Genomic DNA, 26,957 nt, shown 5'->3' with positions numbered 1-26,957 from the left:
GGTATCTTACCATTTGTAAAACAGGTTCACAAATGAATTTAAACTTCAAGTGTGTGTGTGTGTGTGTGTGTGCATGCACGTGCACATTGAGTTGTGCAAAAAATATACCTGAAGATAATCAGAAATTATACTGAGTGAAAGATAGTGCCAGTAAAATGTTAAGAGATCACTCTTGATACTGTGCTGAGAATTTACCAGTGCAACAATAATAGAAGAATTAATTAATTTAACATTCAATTGTCTAGCTACAATAGCATCCAGCAAAGAGAAAATAGATTCGTAATTTTTGAAGTACTTTAAGATGAAACTCAAAAATTCTATTACTAATGTAGTTGGCTTATTCTAAAATAGGAAATGATACAAAAGAAACTGTTGATTTTGTTGCTTATTCAAACCAATAAACCACTAAAAGTTAATGTCTTAGATATAATTACTACATAGCAAAACTTAATTCAAGTTCTATTCTGACATCTGGATAAGATAAATTTCTACATCATAACCCTCTAGATGATCCTTTTATGCAGCTCACAGTTCCTATCTTGAATTCAAAAGTTTTGTATTTTTTATCTTTTATTTCTTTCATGTTTTGACTGTGGCCACACTAGAAGATGGTCCTGAAGGGTTTACTCAAATGAATCAACCCCAGTACTTATTCTATTGGTGTCTTTTTGCCAAACCATTAAGTTAAGGGGGCATTAACAAACCAACACACAGACACATGATTGGCTTTCTATCAACCAAATCCACTCACAAGGCTTTGGTTGACCTGAGTTATAGAGGAAGGTACTTGTCCAACATGTTGTGCAGTTGGACTGAACCAAAGACTATATAACTGGGAAGTAAACTTCTTATCACACAGCCATGCCTACTTATTTTTAACTTTCAAATGTGTTAATTAATAATGATTAACCATCACCCAAAATACTTAACTAATCTCCCATTAATTATTTCTAAACATCATGGCCTCATCTTCCATCCATAGTATTTGCTAATATCTATTTCATTATATGACCATAAACTTAGTTTCTCTCTGCATTGGCAACCATTCAACACTCACTTTTGTTTATCCTCTTCATACTCATGAAAATAATGTTCTTTATCATCATTCTTAAAGAGTATATGATTAGAAAAGTCAAAAGTTATCAATGGATAAATGAAAATATAATCTTTCAAAATGGAAATCTATAAAACATAAAAAAACAACAACAAACAAATCCTCCAAAACATAGCAACATATTAATTATGAAAGTGGTATGAAATAGGAAATCAAAATTGTATATTTTCAATTTATAGCGGAAATTATTCTAATTAGATATTTATAAAGACAAATTCCAGAAGTAATTACTAATTAAGTTAAATGCCCGACTTTCTTATTGTAAGTTTTGGTCTATCTCTGCTCCAGTTAGACACACTTACAATTAAAAAAAAAAATCCTACCTATTCAAGATATTAACTGTCATCAATAACTTCATTAGCCTTAAACACTGTCCTAAGAAGGAATAGTAATGGCAGGTGCAGAGGGTCAACAAGTGATTTCCTCAGAGGGGGGACCACAACCAGAACTTACAAAAAAATCAAACTAGACAGTGTTTGTGTTTGGTGGGGAACAAACTGCTACATTGCATCTTATGATAAATTACTGTTTTTGTAACTAGGTAGTGGCATGCCTAAATTTATAACACGTGTTTCTTCATCACACCAGTTGTAAATTTCATATAGTTTAGCTTTTGCACACAGAAAAAACCCCAAAAAACTGTGTTTCATTCAAAGATAATAAAATCTCTGTGTCCAACCATTATACTCTTATTAGGGCCAAATAATTATACCACATAATAATTTCAAAATGCTACTTCAGCAGTTAATCAGCTTCCCTTTACAGTTACTTTTGCTGCCAAATACTCTTATGCATCATAAGTATGATAAATTGTATTTCTTTGTCTCATTTCTAGAAACCCTACAACACTTTTATGCGGAAGCATTTCCTACCGTTTCCTTCCAGTATAACAGGAATATAGAATATTCACACACACACAGAGTTTAGTAGGTCCTCTACAACTTTAATCTTAATCGTTATGTTTTTTGAGCCAAGCCTACTTTTCTATGTCATATGTTTAGTCTGCAGTTCTTCAACAAATCATGCAAAAAAATTGGGGTAGTTAAGCAGATAAAAGATTCAAGTAGTAGCTAGTTTTGGACTCTGACAAACATTTCTCTCAGTTATCACAATATATAACAAGATGCTAAGTCAACTATGATTTAGCATCTTGTTACAATATCAAGCTACCAGTTTGATTCATTGACTTTTAATTCCATATATCCTTTAATCTTCCTTTTAAAAAAATGCTGGCCCCAATACCTAGTTACTGAAAATAACACTTTCATTCACTAAGAGAATAAAAAATAGAAAAGAATCCTAATTACTGAAAATCCATAAGAAAAAACATTCTATACCAATTTTCAGCACTTAAAACATACCTACTACAAACAAGTAATTTAATAAACAATGCAAATACTTATTGGCACATTTGGTCGAAATAAGGAGCCTATGCCATTGTTCTCTATAGGTAATATCAACTGTTGAGTATAGCTCAGTCCCCAATCCTTGTATCACAAATTACTTAACTGTTAAATTACAAACCATCTTAAGTAGAATCCACCACATTATGCAGCAAATCAAAAATGTTATTAAACCAACATAGAAACCCATGTATTATTGCTTAACCTGCTAAAACAGCAGCAAAATGTTCCTCAAATCACACCTTATTGTTACAAAAGAGAAGAAAATTGAGGATACATCAACAAAGTAGTCTTAGATATACAAAAACAAATGGTTAAGGCTTGGAATGTCTTTGACCAGTGGTTTACTTGATCAAAGTTGTCTTGGGGCTAAACTACAACAACAGCCACAAAAATAATTTGTGAAGTTGTTTAATCCCTGAAACTACATGTCTATAACTACACACAACTACCGAGATGCATAAATAACACTGAAAATGCGAAAGCATTCGAGAATCAGCACTTCACTTGCCTGGATCATGTAAGCAAATTACATGTCCAGCTGTGAAACCAATTATTTTACTTGGCACAAATGCCCAGCTGCATTGATGATTATTGACAAATTCCAAGAAATTAAGAGTTGAACTATCCTCTACTCTGACCATTACCTACAGACTTGATCATACGCAAACAAATTAGGAAGCATCACAGGGAAAAGTGTACTGACCTTCACACAGTATTCTATGGTACCAGATAGCTGGGATATAACATTAGAGTGCTGAACCTATGCATTAGCTTGGGCTTTCAATCACAAGTTTTCCTGAGCAATATTGATTTCTAACATAAGTACAGGGCAATATCAAGCTATCTTTTATATATATCTAAAACAATTCTTGTGTAACAACCATTTGTAATATGTATTACCTCTTAACAAATTGCTATAACATTCATATTTTCTTTTATTAAAAATAATATAACATCCATTTTATTTTGTAATCTTTCTTCAGCAATCCATAAATTTTTGTTGAAAATTCACACATTTTTTCTTCTATTTTGAAATCTGTTTTCAAATTCTTGGGTGAAGAAAGTTTTTCTTTTAAACATTTAAAATTCTAATCTTGTATAATTTGAATTGTTTTGCCTATATGTTTTTGACAGTATTGCTGCTACCTACACAAATGTTTTAGGTCGTATTTAAAATAAAGTCATTTGACTAATTGGTAAATATCCCATCATAGATGTGCTGGTTATTCTTTCTGCTTCTCTACTACTCCTACAACAGCTTTTGCTTCCTCTGAACTACCAAGCTATATTCCTCATCCACAAAGACACATCCACAACTAACACATGAGCCGTTTCTTCTTATCCTGATTGTGTCTCTTCTCAGAGATGAGTTGATGTATCCTGCATCTGAGAAGTAAGGTGGAGAGGAGCTTCAGCCAAGTTCCTCACAGACAAGACACATAGGTATAAAATCTTCTGGGAAGGTAGCAATGACAGAGTAGGTGGTGTGGGCATGCTTCTTGCAGAGAAATGGATGGATAAGATCATAGAGGTAGTCAGAGTGTGCAACAGAGTACTTAAGCTCAAGCTAGTCTTGCAGAATAGTATAGCTACAATTATATCTGCCTATGCCCCACAAGCAGGCCTACCAAACGAACAGAGGAACCACTTTTATGACATTCTTCTGCAGGCTACCTCAAAAATGGGTAGCAATGATCTAATCTTCATGGCTGGGGATTTCAATGGGTGCATTGTACAGCAGCCTGATATCTTCCATGGTGTTCATGGAATTGGTTCCCGAAACAAAGAGGGAACAAGGCTACTGGAGTTCTGTAATGCAAATAACAGTGGGATGCATGGTTGCTCTTAAATACAAAGACCCTCCCTGGTGAAGAATGTACTCCACAACATAGACTAGTCATTAGCAACTTTAGACTCTGTAGAGGAGCTACAAACTTGTGACATAGAGGGCAACTGGGAATTCCTGTGAGATAGCTTGCTGAGTGCCATAGACTAAATCTGTGGCTGGTGCAGAGTCCCTTCCAAACCTAGAGTAATGTGATGGTGGCACAATACTGTAGACAGGGCCATTAGAGCAAAGAAACAGGCCTGTAAGAGTGAGGGCAGCAGGGAACTGTATCAGATAGCCAGAAGGGAAGCTAGAAGACAGGTGTATCTACCCAAGGGAGAAGCTGTGAAGACAAAGGTTGCTCATATTCAGCACTGTGAGGACCAAAGAACTGAAGTATTTCAGATTGCAAGACAGTGTCTGAGAGAAAATTGTGATGCTATAGGAGAGAAATGTGTTTGCATGGGTGATGGTGCACTTGCTTTTAATGAGTCTGCAAAGAAAGAGGCTTGGAAATGCCATTATGAAATACTACTGAACATGGAGAATGAATAGGAGAAGAGTCTGCCAAATGTTGACCTAATTGAAGGACCAGCTACGCGAAGAGACAGTACCCTGCAAAATAAAGCAATTATGTGTGTGAAGACAGGGAAAGCCTCCGGCCCATCAGGAATCACTGCTGAGATGCTTAAAATATCAGGGGGTGTGGAAACTAGGGATAGATGAGTGGTTGGTGAGAGCTGTACAAGCCTTGTACAGGTACACTACCAGTAAGGTGAGAGTGGGCAAGGAGTACAGCGAACAATTCAGGTACAAGTAGGGGTTCACCAACGATTGGTGCTCAGCTCCCTCTTGTTCATCATAGTTCTCCAGGTAATAACAGAGGAATTCATGACAGGCTGCCCCTGAAAGCTTATCTATGCTGATGACCTTGCTCCTATAGCTAAATCACCACCTGAACTAGAAGAAATTCCAGGTATGGAAGGAAGGTCTAGAATCAAAGGACCTTAGAGTTAACCTAGCAAAAACCAAAGTCATAGTAAGAAGGCAGACAAATCACAAATCCCTTCAGATAGATGGCCCTGTAGAAAAGGTGTAGGTAGAAACTCCATAAGATGCACCCAGTGAAAGCTTTGGGCATATAAAAGGTGCAGCAACATCAGAGGTCTGGGGGCTAACAGGGAAACTAACTTTTGTATGTGTTAGGTGCACAGGCACAATAAATGCTGAAAATATGCAGAAAATAGACTCCATCAACTGCCAGGGGGGCAAGCTAGAGGTAGTAGATAACTTCTGTTAACTAAGTTACCAAGTAAGTAGTGGAGGTGGATGCTCTGAGAGCATAACTTTGAGAATAAGATTAGGCTGGGCAAAGTTCAGAGAGCTCCTACCCCTGCTGGCAACAAAGGGATTGTTTGATGCCTGTGTGTGAACAGCCATGCTGCATGACAGTGAAACATGGGCTATGACAGCCGAGGACATGCCAGCATGGACAACGAATGATGATGATGATGATTGTACTCCAGAACTGCAATCCTCTGGAATCTATTCCCTCCTCTCTCTCATGTTTCTGGTTGACAGATCCACAGATGTTTACACTGAATATCAACTGCATTCATCATGCCAATTTGGGAAGGCTTGTGAAGGTCATGGACACTGCATTCCCTCATCTGGTTAAATTTATATATATATATATATATATATATATATATATAAATGAACAACTCCAAATTAACTTTCGAAACACTGTTCTGTGAAACAAATTCTATAAATCATTTTTATATACAACTATATTTATAATCATCCACAACCCATCATTAATGAATAATGACAGTACAAGGGTAGGGGGGAATTTTAAATGATTAAATACTACTTGTTTCTCTTGTGCACACCCACACATTGCACTGTCCCAATCAAGTTTGTTGATATAAGCAACTGTTATCCCTGAGAAGGTTGTTTCATGTATCTCTCTGCTGATTATCACAGGGATTAATCTTCAAACTAATAATAGACAGGCAAGAAAGCAGCTCCTTGGTTATACAGTTTCTGTGGAAGGAGGTTTAGGAGGCTATAAATCAGCAGCCCTACATTAGGACTGCACCTCAAAACCATGGGTTAGGTAGAGGGAGATAGAAGCTAATTCCTATTTAGTACAGTTTTATGGTTGCAAGGGAGACATTAATAGTAAGTAACCACGAAATGCCAAGATAGGTTTGCTGTAGCATATAATCAGTTCTTGCACTAATTCTCATACACATTTCCACTAAGAGCTACTAATAAAATGATAATTTTTACTTGACTTCCCCACTACCAACTACAACCCATCAAACAATAAACATAACTGTAACCTAGAAATCTTTCACGGTATCTCTTTTTAATGAATACCACTAAAAATAAAAGAAACTTATTATTTAGAAATAGCATCACATGCATTCCTCAGCATGTTCTTTATAGCATCATATATCATTTTATGATCTGACATTAATCCAGAAATCAAGTACACACATGAACTAATAGAAATTTTTCCACATACTCAGCAGAAGTGAAATATCAAGGATATTCTTATGGTCTTAATTTTACTGTTTGATCAGCATTTTATTTTGTAGTTATCCTCTCTTTTCTGAGAGAATTTAATTGTAAGATGTTGACTTTCTACATACCATTACAACTGAGAAATTTATAGGGAGTTATTTGAAAAAAATTTGGCTACTATTTCAGTTCAGGGACAGTTGGCCGACTATAAAACATTATCGTATTGTTTTGATAGATAAACTAAACAATAATGAAGAAAAAATATATGATGTGAAAATTATGATATTTCTAGATCTAAGTGAAAATATGAATCTAAGATGAAGTATAAGAATCAATTATTTGTTACAGCAAACAAACTTTTCATAGGTATTGTATGCTATATACCGACACTTCACTTTCTTTTAGTAAGTGTAACATCAGACAAAATTGATAGTATAACACTATTCTTATTATGCCTTCCATTAGATCAGAACAAACACAAAGCATTCAAACTATGATTACTCTAAACCAACAAAACAGACAGTACAGACAGTGTCCCCTCCTTACTCTTTGAATATTGCACTGAAGAATTAACTCTTATAATATTATTACAGGAGAAAGAAGACTGGTAGGATCACTGAAGTAGATGACTTTACCAAAAGTGAAAATGAGTTTATTAGGTGAATTAACAAGTGCTTGGTCAAGCTTAAAATCTTTTTTTATCTGATATCTTTCTTGTAACAACAATATTCTATATGCATGCAGAGTGTACATCATGATGGTGTGGCTGGATACACATATTCATGTGCTGTACTTCATTGCTTAATGCAGTCTATCTATGATCAACAACATTGTTTACGCTGAAGTATTCTGAGTAATTGGCAACTTTGTTTCATAATCAAAATATTTTACATAATTAGTGGACTAAGTATATTTCTAGAAGTAAGGAGCATTTAAGGGCCACAGTTTATCCATGACTAGTTTTGAACATCACTTTTGTTGTTAGCATCATTTTGTTTGGCAACCAACAACTCAATCTTTTTTTCCTGCTTGGAATGACATCCTAAACTTAAGGACTGCCAAAATTAGTAATGCTAAAACAATGGTGTCATTCGTAATAATTACTTTTGATACATTAGTATCATCATCATCTCCATCTAAATGATTAACTTACATTATTTAACTTTATATATCCTCTCACACTCAGTTCAAGCAACAATGAACAACAAATAACTGTAGATGATCTGATGCCATCACAGCCTCCCAAACAACAAAATTCTTAATTGCAACCCCAAATACCACCAATGACAAACAAGTTGTATATTTATCTCTCTCTAGCCCCCCTCCCCCTGTGTGTGTGTATATATATATATATATGAGTGCACAGACATACACACATGTGTGTGTGCACACTTGTACGTTTATAACAAAAACAAAACAGAACAACTACATAAAATAATTCATGAGAGAAACTGCTGAATGACATAAGTGAAAGTGATGTTTTTAAATCAACAGCCAAATTAGTGTGCTTACTTTGATTAAAAAAAATTTGTTTCAAATTGCAGAAAATATATTAGCCATCTAAATTTCCTTGTGGTGTACATATGACTTGCTCCTACTCAATTATATTATGTAACTTTTGCTCTCTTTTTTCACCTACTTCCTAAAACCATATTAAAGGTGTAGTAAGAGAAGAAAAAAGAAATATCAGAAAGTGGAGGGAAGGGAGGACACACAAAGTAACCATATATTGTGCATTTAACAGGAAGATTGGTTTAACAGGATGGGGATGATGTTATTTTTCTAATAATGTTATATTTTTTAACTGATACATAAATATCCAACAACAAGAAAATGAAAAGCAAGCCTTGGAGCTGGCCCACTCATACTATACCATAAAAGTGTGAATGTGCAAAGAGTGAAATACGTGACAGTTTTAGCTGACTATGCTAATGACAGCAAAGTATCATTGTTGCTAATTTTCAAGAAAACTTGGCAAAGGAATGAACATCCAAATGGAATTCATGGAAATTTTTATGACAAGAAGTGGATTGATAATATAAATGTAAAGGTGTGGTTAGAAAAAACATGGTCAAAGCATTCTGGTAGCTTGCTACAGAAAAATCAATTGCTTTTGTGGCACAGAGGCCTGAAAAATCAACATTGTAGATTACTGAGATAACTTAGCCTTCTTATAAAAAAAAAGATTTAATAAACATCATTAAACTACATAAAGAAAGATATATATATAAAACCATTTGATTAATTTCATTTGCCAGTTATTTACATTACATTTATAATAATATATAATATATTTCAGATATATGGTAACATCTGGTGGCATGCAATATAAACAGAATTTTTTTCCCTTTAAATATAAAATTATTTACAAATGTTAACAAATGATTTATGTTAAGAAAATAAAATAAAACTTTTTGTGTAGGTATTTGGAAGGAATTATGTGAGGAAATTTTCAGAGAATATTCGAATTTTGAATAGCAATACTGATAATGATACTACAAAGTGAGCGGCTAACCTGAGTGAAAAATATAGCCTGCAGGAAACAGTGGTTTCAACAGTGTCCATATGATGAGTTAAAATATTTTTCTTAAAGTTGTCTTTACATATTTACAGTAAGTCTTGCACAACATAGCATCTTGCAAAGCATAGTATATAGTAATAAAATAAAAGTGCAATATTAGATTCTAGATTATTACTTCACCTGAGAATATTATCAAGATAAGAGCATCTACATATAAAAAGAGCATCTACATAAGTAACTCAGCCTATAAATAGAGTAGCAAAATTCCCTACAATTTTTTATATACAGCACACATTTTATGTCCTGAGATTCCAGATACCATGTACCATGATAATCACTAGGAAGCTATAAGCAGAAAAGCTCAATAAATGTTGCATTTAATTTACAGAACTGATGATAAAAACACTGTCCTGCTCTCTATTCCTGATGTGCCTTTTCATTACATTCATGCATATTTCTAAATCATATACATAACATTGCATGCAATAATACAGTTAATTAAATTTATATTATTCACATTATGCAAAAGCATACCTTCAATTTCAAAGAAATTTCTTCCCATCTTTGGTTAAGGTGTGTCAATTCTGGCTCTACCATTTTCTTGTATTGATCACTCTTTGTTATTAAAGAAATTGCAGAATCTCGTACGTCATCAACCTCAGAGCGTAAATGGTTTAACTCCATTTGAAGATTCTGATGAAACAAAATAAGATTAAATGCATCATACAAAAAAATATTTATTTATAATCATCGCTCTTTCATAAACACACACACACTATATACAAATATGTTTGTGATATGTGTGTATATTTGAGTTAATAAGAAACAAGGGAAAATATGCAATACAAAAGTAGAGTATAATTATTTATTGAAGTGCTACTTTCGTTAATTTTTTTTTTTTTTTTTGTTGGCAATAACAATTACAAACCACAGAGCACTCTCAATCTGAGCACAATATTTATAAATTTTGTGTGTGTACATATGCACACACAATGATTAACTATACATGTAACAACAAAAGAATTAGACCTCAATATCATTAGAATAGAGGAATATATCTAATATATTATCAGACAAGGAACAATTATATACAGCACTTGTGGCCAGCTGGAAAACCCCAAGTACTGCATGTGAGTGTTCCATGTTTGTATCATAATGTTAGAAGATTGAAATCAAAATATGATTAGTATTTAAAAAATGAGATATTTTCTTTGAAAAGAAGAGGGAGCTAATTTATCGGGATATTGTCCAACAAATATATAAGGCACATTATTTTGAGGCTGGTTGGAATTTAAATTCATACAACAGGTACAGTATGAATAATAATTTTTCTAACATAGGCACAAGGAAGAAAATTTGGGTGCAGAGGTCAGTTGATTAAACCAGACCCAGCTCTTGATTGGTACTTTATTTTACGAAACCAGAGAGAATGGAAGCAAAGATGACTTTGAAAGGATTTGAACTTAGAATACAATGAACAAAAAAAAAATGCAATTAGGCATTTTGTCTGAGACATTTCTGCTAATCAACTACCCATAATTTATTACAAGGAAAAGTTAATTAGTTATTCAAATTCAATCCATGCCAGCATAGAAAGCAGACATTAAATGATGATGAATAGAGACAATTTAAAGATTTATTATGTATAAGATGATCCAGTGAGGACTTAACATATACAAACATTTTGTTAAAATGATATAGAAGCTCAGATGATTGCTATTATGAAGACAGATGGTTGCTATTATTTTTCATATACACAAGAGAGAAAATAAACTGCATGGTGTTTACCTCTCTTAGGTTATCTATGTCGATGAAGTGGAAAAAACATTATTATTAATGACAATAATAACAACTGGGTTACACTAAGCACTTAAGAAGAATGAAGTCCAGAAACTTTAAGTAGTGAAGTTTATAAATGATACTAGAGACATCTGTATCAATAAGTGTTTATTCTATCTTAGAATATAAGTATCAAAAGTGTTAAATAAAATCCTCTCAACACAATTGCTATCCATAACTAAGGAACAGTCTTGCAACACTATGACTCTTGCACTTAAGGAAAACAAAGATAAAATTCGAAAATTTGCTATAAACACCAAGCCTAACAAATTTTCATAATGGTTTTACATTCTGTAATATAGTTGATACTTTAACCAAAAAAATTACACTTTCAGCTTCCTCTTTAAGGCCAAAGAATACTTTAGATTTGACAAGTTTCTCACCAACTGGAATGCTATAATAAGACCTGTGTAATGATCACACTAAGATAGTGCAGCTGCAGCACAAACATTCTAAATAACATCCAAAATAAAGCCTTCCAATTGATTAGCAAAGACTGGCTTACAGACATACTGAAATTGCTAGCTTACTGACACAGATCTTCCATTTACCATTTTTCTGATGCAGCAATAACTTCTTTTCTCATGAAATCACAAGCTGCATATCATCTTTTTCTAAATCCACTTAAAGCACTCACTATCCTCCTCTCATAATTTAAGTTGTATTTCTCCAAGAACTTCAGTACTAAAATTTTTGTTTAAATTCTTTTATCTCCAAAACTTCAGACCTCTCAAATGTTTTTTTTTGGGGGGGGAGGGGGGTATGTTGCTCTTATAGGTAGAAACTGTACAATTGCAAGCTGAATATCAACTGCATTGACTTTATCATAGAAGTGGTCTAAAAACATCATGAGTGCTACCCATTTTTAGATGTTCTTCCCATCCCTGAATTACCATCCTGTGTCAGAAATTTATAAATTAAGCAACCAAATTTATTATAAATTCCAATAAATTTTATTTGATTGCAATTTCAAACATATTATTTAAATATCTTTCTCTAAAATCTGTAAAGGGATAAAGAGGATTTGAAAAAGAGTAAGGTTATTTAAAACAATTTAAAAATTCTTTTATAAAAATTTTCACAAATAAATTGTACATTTATGTAATTTTTATATAAAATGGTGATGGTGGGAAACATAAGAACCATTAATATCAAACAACAATATAAACTGGGAAAAACATTTTAAAAAATATTTTGAGAAACTATTTATGAAAATTGCAAACAATCTAAAAACATATTGATATTTTTCAAAAGAAAAAAAGAAAAAAATACGAAAAAAAAAAAAAACTATACTTTTCTGAAATTCAATTCAAATTGAATTTTCTTTAGAAATGTTAATCTTTTATTTGATACAAATTTTTTTTAATAAATTTCAGGAAAGAAGGAAAAAGAAAAAAAAAACTTTCTACCACTCATGGATTTGTACTATGAGAGTAGGTACAAATTGAAGCAGATATTCAATATGCCTTTGGTCACATACAGAGCAAAGAAGTTCAACCATTCCAAGTCAGTACTCGATATTTTCTTTTGGATAAAATATCTTGTTGTTATTTTAAGATTGGTGTGCACTTTCAATAGATCCAGATTGTAAAAATGTGTTGTGTAGTCATATCGAAGAGGTCTCTTCTAAAATGCTTAAAATATTGATAGCCAGCTTACTCTCAAGTAGCCTACTATAGCAGTACTAATGAATTTCCCAATGCTCCTGCTGCAAACCCATAGGTATTAACAGGTAAATGGATTGAACTATTGCATGTTTAATGTCTCTGTTGAGGATGCAGTTCAGTATCAATAACATATAGAATTGACCATTGAACTGGTTCTGTGGTACATTGACAATGTTGTTACTTCAACTACATTTTTTTTCTTCTTTCTCTCTTTCTTTTCCTGTGCATCAGTGTTAAACTGCCAAATTAAGATTTTCAAAACCTAGTATCATGCAATCATTGTTACAGATATGATTAAACTCACACGACAGAGTGGAAGTTTCAAAAGGCAGGCATATGATTTGTATCAAATTAACTATGAATTTGATATTGTCTTCACAAGAAAAGAAGATACATCTCACATGTTACACTTCTACCTTTATCATTCTAAAAACCTTTAATACAAGATGCTTACTTTATTCTGGTTTCTATCTCGCAGTAATTATTATTGTTTTTGGCTTAGTTGTTCTAAGCTTTTAAAACCACTCTAACTATTCTATTAAAAGTAGTCAAATCACAATTCTATGTTCCATAAATGCTAACCTTTTTATATATTTATTACCATTTTAGTTGCTTGCTTCAATATGAATTTATGTGACTTTCCCTTGTAACATTTTCAATCTTAAATATTTCTTTGAGATTTGATAACATTATCTCACACATGAAATTTTCAATACATATACAAAGAATTACAGGCTAGACTGAATCAATAATTAGGGGATAAAGTATGATTTATATTAATAAACCATTAATTTAATGAATATTTTCTTCATGTGTTAAGCTTCTAAGTTAAATAGCAACACAACTTCTTAAAAGATTTTTTAAAAGCAACCGAAAAGAAAATTTTATGGAAATGTTCTTCATTTGCTCTTCACTGATATAGATTAGTGTGTAATACAGAAACTACTTATAGCTTAATTGTATCAAATAGATTAGGAAGCTAGCAAATCTCTAAGATAACTGTCTCAAGAAGTAAAGTATTTAAAAACATCAATGTACTACTTTTTGAAGGCTGAAGTGTTAGTTTGTCAGATTCTCTTGAATAAATATTGTGTAGAATATCAGCCAGATGACTTACATCAATTATAATTTTATTTTAAAAGGTAAAAAAAAAATGATCAGTATTTGTTACAGCATGTTCTCAATAATGGTAGTCTTATACACTTTTTAAGAACAAACTATTAGTAATATTTTTAATATAGTTATAAAATTACTTATTAGATAATTCTGGTGAACCTGCTTCAATGTGTGAGTGTGCATGGAAGAATAAGATTGTTAGTAACAGAATTTAGTGTTATACTGAAGACTATAAGAAATATTATCTAGTAAGATGGATCCAATGAAAATTTACACTTTAAAATTATTTCCTTGCACATTTAAACATTAAAAAAAAAATTACTTTATACAGGTATCTGTGATTTATTTTATTAGAATATGCTACTGCAGGTTCATTTAATTTTTTTGCCGATTTTTTTAAACCAACAGGAATCAATTTAGATCATAAAATGTATTTAAAAAATGTAAATTCAGGCATGACTTAAAGCTTAATTGCAGCATGTTCTTAAAACTAAGCAAAAGTGTTTAGTGCTAAGTTAAGTTGTAAGGGGGAGAGAGAGAGAGAGGAAGAGAGAGAGTGAGAGAGAGATTTCTTGCTCTTGATATCATCAACTATATAAACAACAAAAAACAAACTATCCCCTCTGTGAGGCTATATGCTGGCTTTCTTAAAATACTGAAACACCATTTATTGTGTTGAGCATGAGACAAAGAAAATTTATGTATAAATGGGATGATCATTTTGAAGAATTTATTTTTTATGTGACATTTATAAACAGATTTGTAATGTTGAACTTTGGTGTTTAGATTTCAATTAGCTTGCTTTTATGTTCTTTGAGATTTAATCAGTAATCTGACATTATTCATATATTCAGTGACAAAAGTTTCATATTGTACAATTAATCATTGTTAACATTATCATTAAAAAAATGGGATGGTTTAGTAAAGTACTTAGAGCTCTACCAATTTAAACAGTAGATAGGGAAGGCAAATTTTAATCAATAAAAAGTTTTTTTATATATATATATATTTTAAAGCGAATTCAAGCTTCGAAAATATCAAAGATTGCTTCTCCTTATTCAATGAGTTAAATCCTTTGTAAATTATCTTAAAGATTTTTTTTAAATAGCTGATTTAAGAGTATATAGATAATAAAGGACAATACATCATTAAATTTGTTGGTCAGGGGAGAGTCATATTGCCTCAATATATTTAACACACTCACCAGTTCACTTCTCAACTAACTTGTATTTGCTCACACTTTCTTTATACCAACTCTCCTAAAACCATATTCTAAAATATTTATATCTGAATTAAAATTGTCCATCACAATTTTATGTAAGAATCTCTTCAGCTATATTCTAAACACTAGCTTCATAATAAAAACATTTATCTTATTCTTGCTTATTAAAAAGAATTAATTGAAATGCATGTACTGTATTTTATAAGAAATATGGTCATTCAGTAGGTAATTTATTGTAAAGTATTTAATTTCAAATACACAATGAAATTAAAATCACATTTAGTGACCAAAAGACAAATTACCATCTTATCATTTTGAGTACTCATAGATGTAGAAAGAGAAGACCTCTCAGCAATCTCAGAGTATTAGAAATAGAAAAACTACAGAAATGACAATATTGATAAGTTGAACAATGTAAATTCTACCAACATCTTTTAAGGTTTTTTAACATTTTTGTTACAGTAACAAAAGCTGACTTCCCCCTCTTCACATAATTTGGCTGCTGAACAAAATGTAGGTCGATTACTAGAGAAATTTGATAGTAATCAACTTGCATTTCAGAGACAAATAGATTTTTAACAAAGTCTGAAAAAAGAAAAACTCCCTATGTTTGCATGAGAAATCAACTTTTGATTTCTTTAAACTTTTCTACCTTACACACACACATACACTAACAGACAAGTAACACATGCACTTAGTAACAAGCGCATGATAAGTGTAATGTAGGATATCCTGTCATATACTAATAATCATATTCAGCCTGAACAGAACCAAGATTCAAAGGAGTATCTAAACTAGTGTTGAACAGTGCAGTGACATCTTAATAACGTAGTACTAGTTGATGAGATGAAAAGTACTGATCCTTCTATGTGCATGCAAACAGACTATTAACACAAGCAGCAATGCATGTGTATATTTGTGTGAATATATATGAAAATGGGTCACTGAGACAGTACTTCTTCCACTTTATATCACTGTTCAATGATGAATTAGGCATGAAGAACAAATGAAGTGTGATGATTGAAATAGAAAATCACAATTGGTTCCTGAACTTGTTTCACTTTTATATATGTGCCTGCTAGAGCACAACAATATGACTGGAATAGAGTCTGGTGCATTGTTTCACAATTAAAGTGAAAACAAATACATGGAGTGAGAAAACAAATAAACAAACATAAACAAAAAACAGATTTTGCTTCATACCATGAAAAGAGTTGTTGCTTCTTCCTCTAAACAATTTTAACTTAAAGTTGATGGACAACTGAGAAATCTATGATTTTAACCAACTGAATGATAGAGAGTCATGCACACACAATTCTAGTAAGCTTGATTAACAAAGCTTCTGCATGGTCTAAGATTAATTACATACTCACACAGCTTCGGTTATTGCCTTGTCTTAGATAAAAAGAAAACTAAGGAAGGTTCTCAACTTATAGCTTTGGGTCAGGGAACTGGCACCTTTATGGTCAAGAAACATTGCCTTCAAGTTAATAGATGAGAGTGTTTGCAAAGACAATAGTGCAGCTGACAATGAATAGTTTCTTGGTTATCAAACTATATCTATATTCTACTACATTACTTTTATTGATGCTATATGTGCTTGTTTTTATCTTCAACATATGTTTATTTCAATAGATTAACAAGCTTATATTTACAAGCATTTAGTATGTATAATGTATACCAAGCCCAAACTGGAACATCTTGGAAAAAGTTAACTATAATATTTATTTTATACTGATAATTTATTGTAAAAAAACCTTTAATTTCACCTTTTAATTTTGCATCCATATGTATAAAAAGTCCTTTCTACATCATTGTTACAAATTATAAATTTCTTATAAATCAAACTGCTTCCAAATGCATCATATATATTACATTTAACAAGCGTATATCTACACATAATACACTTTTCATACATTGCAGTTTGTAATTATGCACATGTTTACATGTTATTTACATCAGTGTGCATACAAAGAAGCATGTTATTATCACAGTCCCCATCCCAGCTGTTCCCATATATATATATATATATATATATATTGTTTGTATTCAGTAAATCAAATATATCAACATAAATAACAATTGTTTTGTTTAAACAAAAATTATCTGAAGCAGGTATGATTTTATTTTTAATTATATATTTATATTTTCATTGCTATAAAAGAAATATAGAATGTTTGTATGAAATTCAAAATCCTGCTTTTGAAAACAATATCAAAAGCAAACTAAGAAACTAATTTCCATAGCAGAATAAATCAACACCAATACAAAGCCTGGAAAATATGTTGTATTTGAGCTGAGAACTGTCAGCACAAAACTTAATACTACTACTACTCTTACTTTTGTATCACTCTATCTGCTGTTTCAGTAAAAGTTTATCACTCTAAACAAGTACTAATTAATATCATCTCTTCTTAACAATGCATATTCAGGTTAACTTTTTAACCGACATATCAAAAATTACCTATTTATATCAATTGAAAGAACCTCCTCATTACTTTTACAAGAAAGGTTTACTGTTCAGACAATAACTGAGAAATAACTAGTGTGTGTGACTACAACAATTTTACATGTGCATTACATGGAGGATAATAATGGATGATACCAATACAAACATTGTTTCACAAACTGAATCATAACTGTAACAAATCAGTTTTTACAAAACATCTTTAAAAAATACTTTACTTCGACAATGAAATTTAGAATAAAATAATGATCAGCTGTAACATTAAATTTTATAACTAGATCTGTAACAAGTTTCAAAGAGTAAAATCTGACAGCAAAAGGACAGAATCAGATCATATTAGTTTGAGATAGTTCAAAAGTTAACACATACTTGTAAACAGAATTTTAAACTAGCTATGTAACTGATCCTACATTTCAGATTTCACTTTCTGTAAAACCAATTAGTTATAGTTTAACTTTTGACAAGGAGATATGGAAATTAGAATTTTATGAAAAAGAGAAATAACTAATTGACATATTATTGAAGGAAATAGAACACATAATTTTAATTTGTATCCCAACTTTGGTTGAAATAGGTATTCAAAACTTAATTAAAAATATCCTTGAAAAAGGTTAATTCTTCAGAAAAAAATTCAAATTATATGATTCAAATTATAAACATCAATTAAAAAACAAATGATTATTGTATTTTTTGCTGCAAGCATAACAACATTACAAAAAAATTGTAACAAGAATTTTTTTTTTTTCAAGTTACAAAAAGTTTAACTAATTTCTTTGTCTTATACATGTATGATTCATTTAGAACATTTAAACTTTCAAAATCATCTCAATATTATTACTTACTAATATCTGTCCAGTTTAAAAAGTTACATGACCAGTAAACAATCCAGGTAAAATGAACAAACAAATTTCATTCCATTCCAATTCCATTCATAAGCAATACTTATAATGTGACTGGTAAAGAAAGTTAGCTGAATTGTAGTCAAGATATATTCCATGTGATTCTTTAAACAGAATTTATTGTACATAATTTGGCACGAGTCAAGTGACAACCAATGAATTGAAGTCACTAATTCTTTACTATAGCTGATAGCTGCAACAACCTCTTTTGCTTACATCTCTGAACAATAAATAAATACACTTAAAAGCAGCATAAAATAAACGAGAGAAAGAGAGTGTGAGAGAGGAGGAAAGAAAGAAATACAAGAGAGAGAAAGGAATGGAAGACGAGAAATACACAACGAAAAGAAAAAAAACTATAAATGTAAAATTATTTTTTAGTGTGTGTATTTTATATATATTAATATATACTTTGCTTAAGGATTAGAATAAGCAAAGTATTGCAGTATCATGCATAGTAAAGTGAAGGTGCCATCAAACTGCAGTTCGACAGTGTGATGGCGATTGTTGTAGCAGTAAGCAGCCAGGAAATAGCCAATATCGAGTAACTCCAGCAGTCAGATGGATCAATAGATGTGAACACAATCAATCATGAATACAACCAAAGTTTTCAGCAGAGGTGCATGCATGTATGCACGCACCTGTTTGTGTATGTGTGTATGTGCCTGTGTGAATATGCATGCAGAATAATATTTGTTGAAATAAATTTTCTGTTCCATAATTAGTATCAAAATCTTTCTAAATACAAATTTTCGCTTTCTAAAGTTCAAACTCCCACCCAAACATGTGACTGTTAACCAATTCAGTCTACATAGTTTAATATAGTTTTAAAAGTTTGACAAAAAGGAGAAAAGATTTAAATAGTCAACACTGACTCAACAGCTGAAAGGAATTTGTTTATTAAATAAGATACTAGAAAATATATTTTTAAAATTTTTCCTTAGAAGTAAAATATATTTTGCCGTATTGATAATAAAACCAAACACACTGATGGAATTCGTTGTACTATACATTGGTGATTCTTTAGAATTTGAAAAATATAATGAAGAGACTTTTTAATGATTAAAAAGATTTATTCCAAGCTCTTTAAAAAAAGCTTGATGAATTTGTTTTGAGTTTTACCTGCAGAGAGAGAGAGTGTTTTAATATAAATTAGTATGAATATTTTCTTTTTTTATATTTTATTAAGCTGCAATCATGGAAGAGTTGAACTCCAACCTTCCCATGTGAGGTTTACAACTGTTTTAAAAAGTGAAACACTAAGTAGCAAGATGTTATCATTGAAGCAAGTCCTATATTGTATAGCAAAGTGTATAGACAAGAATGCTTACAAAAATGGAAAATAAAGGGTACCAGCTATTTAGTGAGGTTGTAAGTTTACTCACACACAATAAAAAAATGTATATATAAAATAGCAAATATATAAATTAGGTTAACCAAACTGCGAAAGTGAAATACCCAGTTTCCTTTAGCATTAAGCAAGGAATTATAAGATATTCTCTCCTAAATCTCACAATTTCCTTTTAGTTATTCCTGTTTTAATGCATTCTTACTCAATAGTCTTATTCTTTGAATGTAGCTTGCAACATACAACTATAAGCCTCATATAGTTCACTTTTCATTCAAATAGGAGACCAAGCAAATAGAGAAATGCATTTAGTCTAAAAGCAAAAACACATGGTAAGTTAAAGGGTTTCTATGTACATAATTCAGCCCTTTAACTACTCAGTTACCACATGTAAATCAATTCAAATAGTTTCTCATATATAAGAGTACAGCAGTTCAAGTTTGAGAAAGAAGTAACGCTGTTATTTGTTTTTTCTCATATGCTTCAATAGTAATGAAAGACTTATTATTTACAAATCAATAAAAGAATTAAGACTTTTTTACTGGTAGTGGTAAAAAAGTATAAAGGATCATATCTAAAATGAACCCACATTAAAGCATTAATTAACAGTCAAGTAAATTACCATTTATGTTATCAGCTATTTACTGAAGTAATAACCTATATTCTTAGTTACCATGCATATAACCATGCCAAAGCAGACACTGGAGCATGATGTAGTCCTTGGATTCACTGGATCCTGTCAAACCAGCTCATCAATGCCAGCATGCAAAACAGACAAGTTGATTTTTTTTTCCTTCCTTTTATTTTCAGTCACATTATGAGATGTTTTCTGTACTGACAATTTATCTAGCTTTTATTTAACTAATTTCAAGGAAAAATTTCTTTAAGTAATGAAATCTCATACTGGGATTCATGGCAAATGTTTTCCAGGTTTCCCCTTGTTTAGCAAAAGGTCCTCCAAATACAAATACCATAAAAACCTATGTAATTTATGCATTTTTTTTTCACAAAAACAAAAATAAATTTGAAAGGGTGTGTAAATTACATGAGTAGACCATTTCCAGAATTTTTTTTAGAAATTTTTTTTGTTGAAAAATGACATACAAATGTAAACATTCATACGGGAAGTTGACTCATTTAATGTCAGAATAAGTTTCCACAGAAAAAATATCATGAAGTTGTCTTTTATTTATGCTGGATGGTATAAATCTTATTTTTTCTGTATAAATCTACTAAAACCATTAAATGGTTAATTACTTTTTGAAGTTTGACATTCACGTTGGCAATCACAGTCCGGGCTATATTTAACATTGCTTGGAGTTTCTACCTATCACAATGGAGACCAGCAATTTCCTTAAATAGATCAGTTTTTCTCTGCTTAAGAAGTCTGGCTTGTCTTTGCCTCCAGGAAGCTATTGCTCACTTTCTCTGTGTTACAACAATGAAATTCATCACCACCAACATTGTTGCTACCAGCTCTTACTGCATCTAATGCTGATGACAACATCATAATTCATCCTTGCGCATGTAAATTCACTAAGTGAATATGACTTAGCGTTCCTACAGAAACCTTCATTTACCTTATATGATGTTAATGTCGTTTCAGATTCATGTTGAATTATGCAGCAATCTTAGGTTCTCTTCACTTGTAATGTATGTATTACCAGTTCTTTTGGTATAGTAGATTTTTGCTATTTTTGTTTATGTCTCCTCACACACGTGTATATTCTAACAAGTCACTTCTTAAATTCCACACCTCTCTTGTTCAATAAACACTGAGTTAAACTTGCAAAGCTGCTTATTTTCTCCTTTTGATTTTTAATGTTTATTTTAGCGGGTTATCAAACTTTCAGTTTGGTCTCCCAGCTAAAACAGTAATGTCAAGTTTGCTTGACATTTTATAAGAGTGAAAGGGGTTAAAATTTCGATACTCCATATCAAAGGTTCCGACAAGAATAGGCAGAAAATCAGAGTTTGAGACAAGAAGATACTTTCGATCAATCAGAATTCTGTTTATGTAATCAGTTTGATTGGTCACCTTCCTCTGTCGATTGAATAAAGTGTTATCCAAGCTGATGTTTAATGGTAATTAAACTTATTTTGCAACACTTGTGTGTATTTATCAGCTTTGTTTTTGTTGATAAGAATTATCGACTTTTCCTGTGATCATGATTTTGAGAAGACATACAGAAGTTTGCTAAAGATCGGACATAATCTCGTGAGCAAGATGTAAAATAAAGTTTATTATAAACAACACAAACACTTCGTAATTTAATAGCTTTCAATGTGATACCTGTTGAACAGAAATTATTTTTATTTAATGAAAATTTAATAAAATCTAATCATAAGTAAGTGAAATTATGCTAAATACAACTAAACTGAAAACCTTTTCTCCCTGGCCATATCGGCAATTCTGAATACTTTTGGGTGTGAATTTTACATGAGTAGAAGCTTTTTTTTAACAATTTTTATCCTGAAAATCACCTGCATAAATTACACAGGTGTGCAAATTACATGGGTTTTTACGGTATGTCAGGATACAGAAACCAGTGAATATTAAATTCAGTTTTGACAATACTATTAGCCTGATTTCATAATGGTAATGCTAAAGGGGGAAAAAAAATTATCAGCTTGCTTTCTGAACACTCACCTAGATTGCTTAAATGATGTATGCATGGCTTAGCCTCTTTCTTATACCACTTTACAAAGCCAGTATTTCAATAAACATCTTATGACTGCAATGTTCCCTCTCTATCTTTCTCTTTGTTATACATTTAAATAACATCAACAAGTTTTTCCCAGATTTGTTTGACCATTTGATACAAATAAAATACAGTATGTAACAAAAAGAGAGAAACTGTTAAGAGCTGATAAATGCCCAACTGGAAATTAATGGTAACTGAAACATTAAAACTAGCTAAAGAATATTCCGTTAACAAGTGCAATGCAAGTTTAAATGAAAATTTAATACATGGATTTGAAAATAAAATGGCATCTAGCCCCAAGTCAGCCTCAGCTGAACAGACTCATACTTAGAAGTGTAACATTCGTGAACAGCCTGTCTCTCCACATCCCTGAGATTGTGCATTTTGGACATTATATCCTTCTTAAAGATGGTAAGCTTGGGTTAGAGTCTCTGTCATTGGCCCAACGTTAAGCTGTTGGTAGCACAAGCTAAATATCAAACCGTTTACAGGAGCCTGATTTGTTTGTTTTAATATAAAAATCATTTAAATTATAACAACGAGATAAAAAAAATGCACATGAAATTTCCTCAACATTATCCCTATCTATATCTGATTCATGGGGCCTTCAGTAAAATCTATTGCAATACAAACATTTCAAACCAAATATTCAAGTACGAATTTAATCTGGCAGGGCTTAATCCTTGACAGCCTGATCGTGTGATATCTTTTGATAATTAAAATAGCAACGTGTAATAATATATATCGTCAACATTTAACATCCACTTTCCCATATTTGCATGAATCAGAGAGATTTGTTGAGGCAGATGATTTTCTACAGTGAGATGCTTTTCCTGTTAGCAACTCTCATCTGTTTCCCAGCAAGGTAGTATTTCCCATGGCCAGACATTTTTCAACGACTGAAAATGAACAGCACACCTGTTTACAACCCCCAGGTGATATCAAGGTAAGCAAATACACAAACACACATACATATTCTTTCTTTCTTTTCTTTCTTTTACTTGTTTCAGTCATTTGACTGCGGCCATGCTGGAGCACCGCCTTTAGTCGAGGAGCAAATCGACCCCGGGACTTATTCTTTGTAAGGCCAGTACTTATTCTATCGGTGTCTTTTGCCGAACCGCTAAGTGACGGGGACGTAAACACACCAGCATCGGTTGTCAAGCAATGCTAGGGGGACAAACACAGACACACAAACATATACACAGACACACAAACATATACACACACACTTATATATATATATATATACATATATACGACAGGCTTCTTTCAGTTTCCGTCTACCAAATCCACTCACAAGGCATTGGTCGGCCTGGGGCTATAGCAGAAGACACTTGCCCAAGATGCCACGCAGTGGGACTGAACCCGGAACCATGTGGTTGGTTAGCAAGCTACTTACCACACAGCCACTCCTGCGCCTATATATATATATATCTTTTATCTCTTTTACCTTTTACTTGTTTCAGTCATTTGACTGTGGCCATGCTGGAGCACCGCCTTTAATCGAGCAACTCGACCCCGGGACTTATTCTTTGTAAGCCCAGTACTTATTCTATCGGTCTCTTTTGCCAAACCACTAAGTGATGAGGACATAAACACACCAATGCTAGGGGGACAAACGCACGCGCACACACACACACACATATATATACACATACATATATACAACGGGCTTCTTTCAGTTTCCGTCTACCAAATCCACTCACAAGGCTTTGGTCGGACCGAGGCTATAGTAGAAGACACTTGCCCAAAGTTCCACACAGTGGGACTGAACCCGGAACCATGTGGTTGGTAAACAAGCTACTTACCACACAGCAACTCCTGCGCCTATATATATAATAAATATACAATGGGCTTCTTTCAGATGCCATCTAACAAGCCTACTCACATAGCTTTGGTTAGCCTATAGTTACAGTAGAAGACACTTTGCCAACAGTGCCATGCAGTGATGCTGAACACAAGACCTCATAGTTGGGAAGCAATCTATTTAACCACACAGGCATGCCTGGAGCTATATATAATGTATATCATGGTGAAAAATAATGAAAAAGATGCTCACAAAAAGCTAATCAAGAATTAACTACTGAATATACTCTCCATTACAAACATAGTTCATATATTTATCATAGCAACATATTATATAAACTGACTGAAATATACTTTAATGTTAGAGTTTGTAACTTCTGACAGACAATTTTAGCATATAATAATTAGTTTTGGTGATATATTCATAGTAATTTTTTATTTCAAAGATATGTTACCCTATCAACATTAACTAGTTCCAGTTATGAAGTAGACAGGATGTATGCAAACAAAAAGTTCCATTTAACCTTTGTCTTTTATCTCAAATTGTTTCAGTCATAGGACTGTGGCCATGCTTGAGAACCACCTTCAAATGATAAAATTTTTTTTTAATGTTTTAGGTGAATAAATATCTTTCAGTACTTAAATTTTAAAGCCTGGTGTTTATTCTTTCAGTTTCTTTTGATGAACTGCCAAGTTACAGGGATGTAAACAATCCAATAACAGTTGTCAAGTGTTGGTAGGGACACAAATACAAACATACACACAACCAGTCTCTTTCAGTTTCCATCTACCAAATCCACTTACATGGATTTGGTGAACCCAAGGCTATAGAAACACTTGCCCAAGGTGTTATACAGTGGGACTGAACCCAGAACCATGTGGTGACAAAGTAACTTTCTTATCCATAAATATTAGCATTCTTAGTGCAATAAGCAATGACAATGACAGGTGATTTACATATAATTAAATAAAATGATCAATTTATATCGTAAACAGGGGTCTTCAAGACATTGTTGTGATCCACACAAAAATATTGAGTGAGAGAGAGAGAGATTTTAATGAACTGGCAAAACGTCACTTATGTGAGATTTAATGTCCATTTATGCAACAAATGCTGCAAGCTCTCCTCCTTGGTATTGCTGAGGAAGTTCACATAGTTAATGTTTTGTTGGTCTTCTGAAACATGTGTACATAATATAAAGCATAAATACTGATAACATTTTCTGTGTTTCTTTTTTATATAAGGCATATGGACTCAGCAAGCTACCTTAGTTAACTTATGAAGATTGTTTCACCACATTGGAGATAGGAGTGGAGCATAGAACTCATCTACAATGTCCATACCTTTTGGTAAGGTATTTTACCTTCTGGAGTAACTTTTGGATTATACTGTGTGTGTGTGTGTGTGTGTGTGTGTGTGTGTGTGTGTGTGCAAACATTTAATACCCATGATCCATGCTGGCACGGGCTGGATGGTTTGGTTGAATTTGACTACCCTAAGGGCTGAGTTGATCTCCATTACCTGCTTAAAGTTTCAATGCCAACCACCTTGCAAAGTGTACTGCTTTTTTTTAATGATACCAGTATTAGTGGGGTTGCCAAATAACTTGCAAGACAAGATCGTGTGAGTTATTTGGTGATCCCATAGTGAGGTGGGGATACAATATTGACAGATGTGGCTTTGTGCCAGGTGTGGGGAGGTTAATGTAGGAGAGAGAGACATGAACATGTGACTTGCTGTAGAGAAGATAGTAGGAAAAGGAGAAAGGATAGTGAAGATGAGGTATCAGGGCATACCTTCAGGTACAAGAAGGTGAATAAAGAAAGAATAAGGGCAGGGAGTTAAGAATGGGTGATGTATGGGGAAGATAGAAGACGTATAACAAAAGACACATATAAAAACACATAGATACAAAGATATATAGGGAGATATATACATATAGACACATACAAAAGTATATATATAGGTGTGTGTGTGTGTGTGTGTATGTATGTATGCATACAGGTATATATGCAGCATATATAAAGACATGTATATAAATGTGTGTGTGTGTGTGTGTGAGCTCTTGTCTTGACATCACATTATGGTTATGAATGAGTATCACCATCATACAAGCAATGTTGTTCATTACTAGTCTCTCATGAAAAATACGTCTAGCCATGAGGAAATATAACCTTGTCTGGAAAAGGTGAGTGTTGGCAACAGCATAGAAAATCTACCTCAACAAAATTCCATCTCATCTATGGAAGCATGGAAAATGGACATTAAACAATGATGACTGATGCCTTGCAGTATTTGTTCCAAGTCTCAGGGTTCTAAGTTCAAATACTATCAAAATCATCTTTGCTTTTCATCCCATCAGGGTTGAGAAAAGTAAAATAAAATTAACAATCTAGTGCAGTTGATTGGCAGAACTCTAAGAGCATCAGACCTGATACTATGCAGTGTCACTTCCATCTTTGTGCCCTGACAATGATACCTGA

The 26,957-nt window shown here is 32.4% G+C and overlaps 1 protein-coding gene across 8 annotated transcripts in view; it reads right to left on the bottom strand.

Annotated features, from left to right (window-relative positions):
• The window catches only part of LOC115232614 (dystrophin), a 744,226-nt gene that overhangs the window by 427,788 nt on the left and 289,481 nt on the right, over positions 1–26,957 (bottom strand). For all 8 annotated transcript variants that reach the window (XM_029802603.2, XM_036512501.1, XM_029802605.2 and 5 more), the window contains one exon: positions 9,936–10,094. In XM_029802603.2, the coding sequence (XP_029658463.1) occupies positions 9,936–10,094 (159 nt within the window). The remainder of the gene's footprint in view (positions 1–9,935; positions 10,095–26,957) is intronic.

Source organism: Octopus sinensis, linkage group LG2 (assembly GCF_006345805.1).
Source record: "Octopus sinensis linkage group LG2, ASM634580v1, whole genome shotgun sequence".
Taxonomy (NCBI): Eukaryota; Metazoa; Mollusca; class Cephalopoda; order Octopoda; family Octopodidae; genus Octopus; species Octopus sinensis.
The sequence above is the reverse complement of the archived record's forward strand: the minus strand, read 5'-3'. Positions and strand labels throughout refer to the sequence as shown.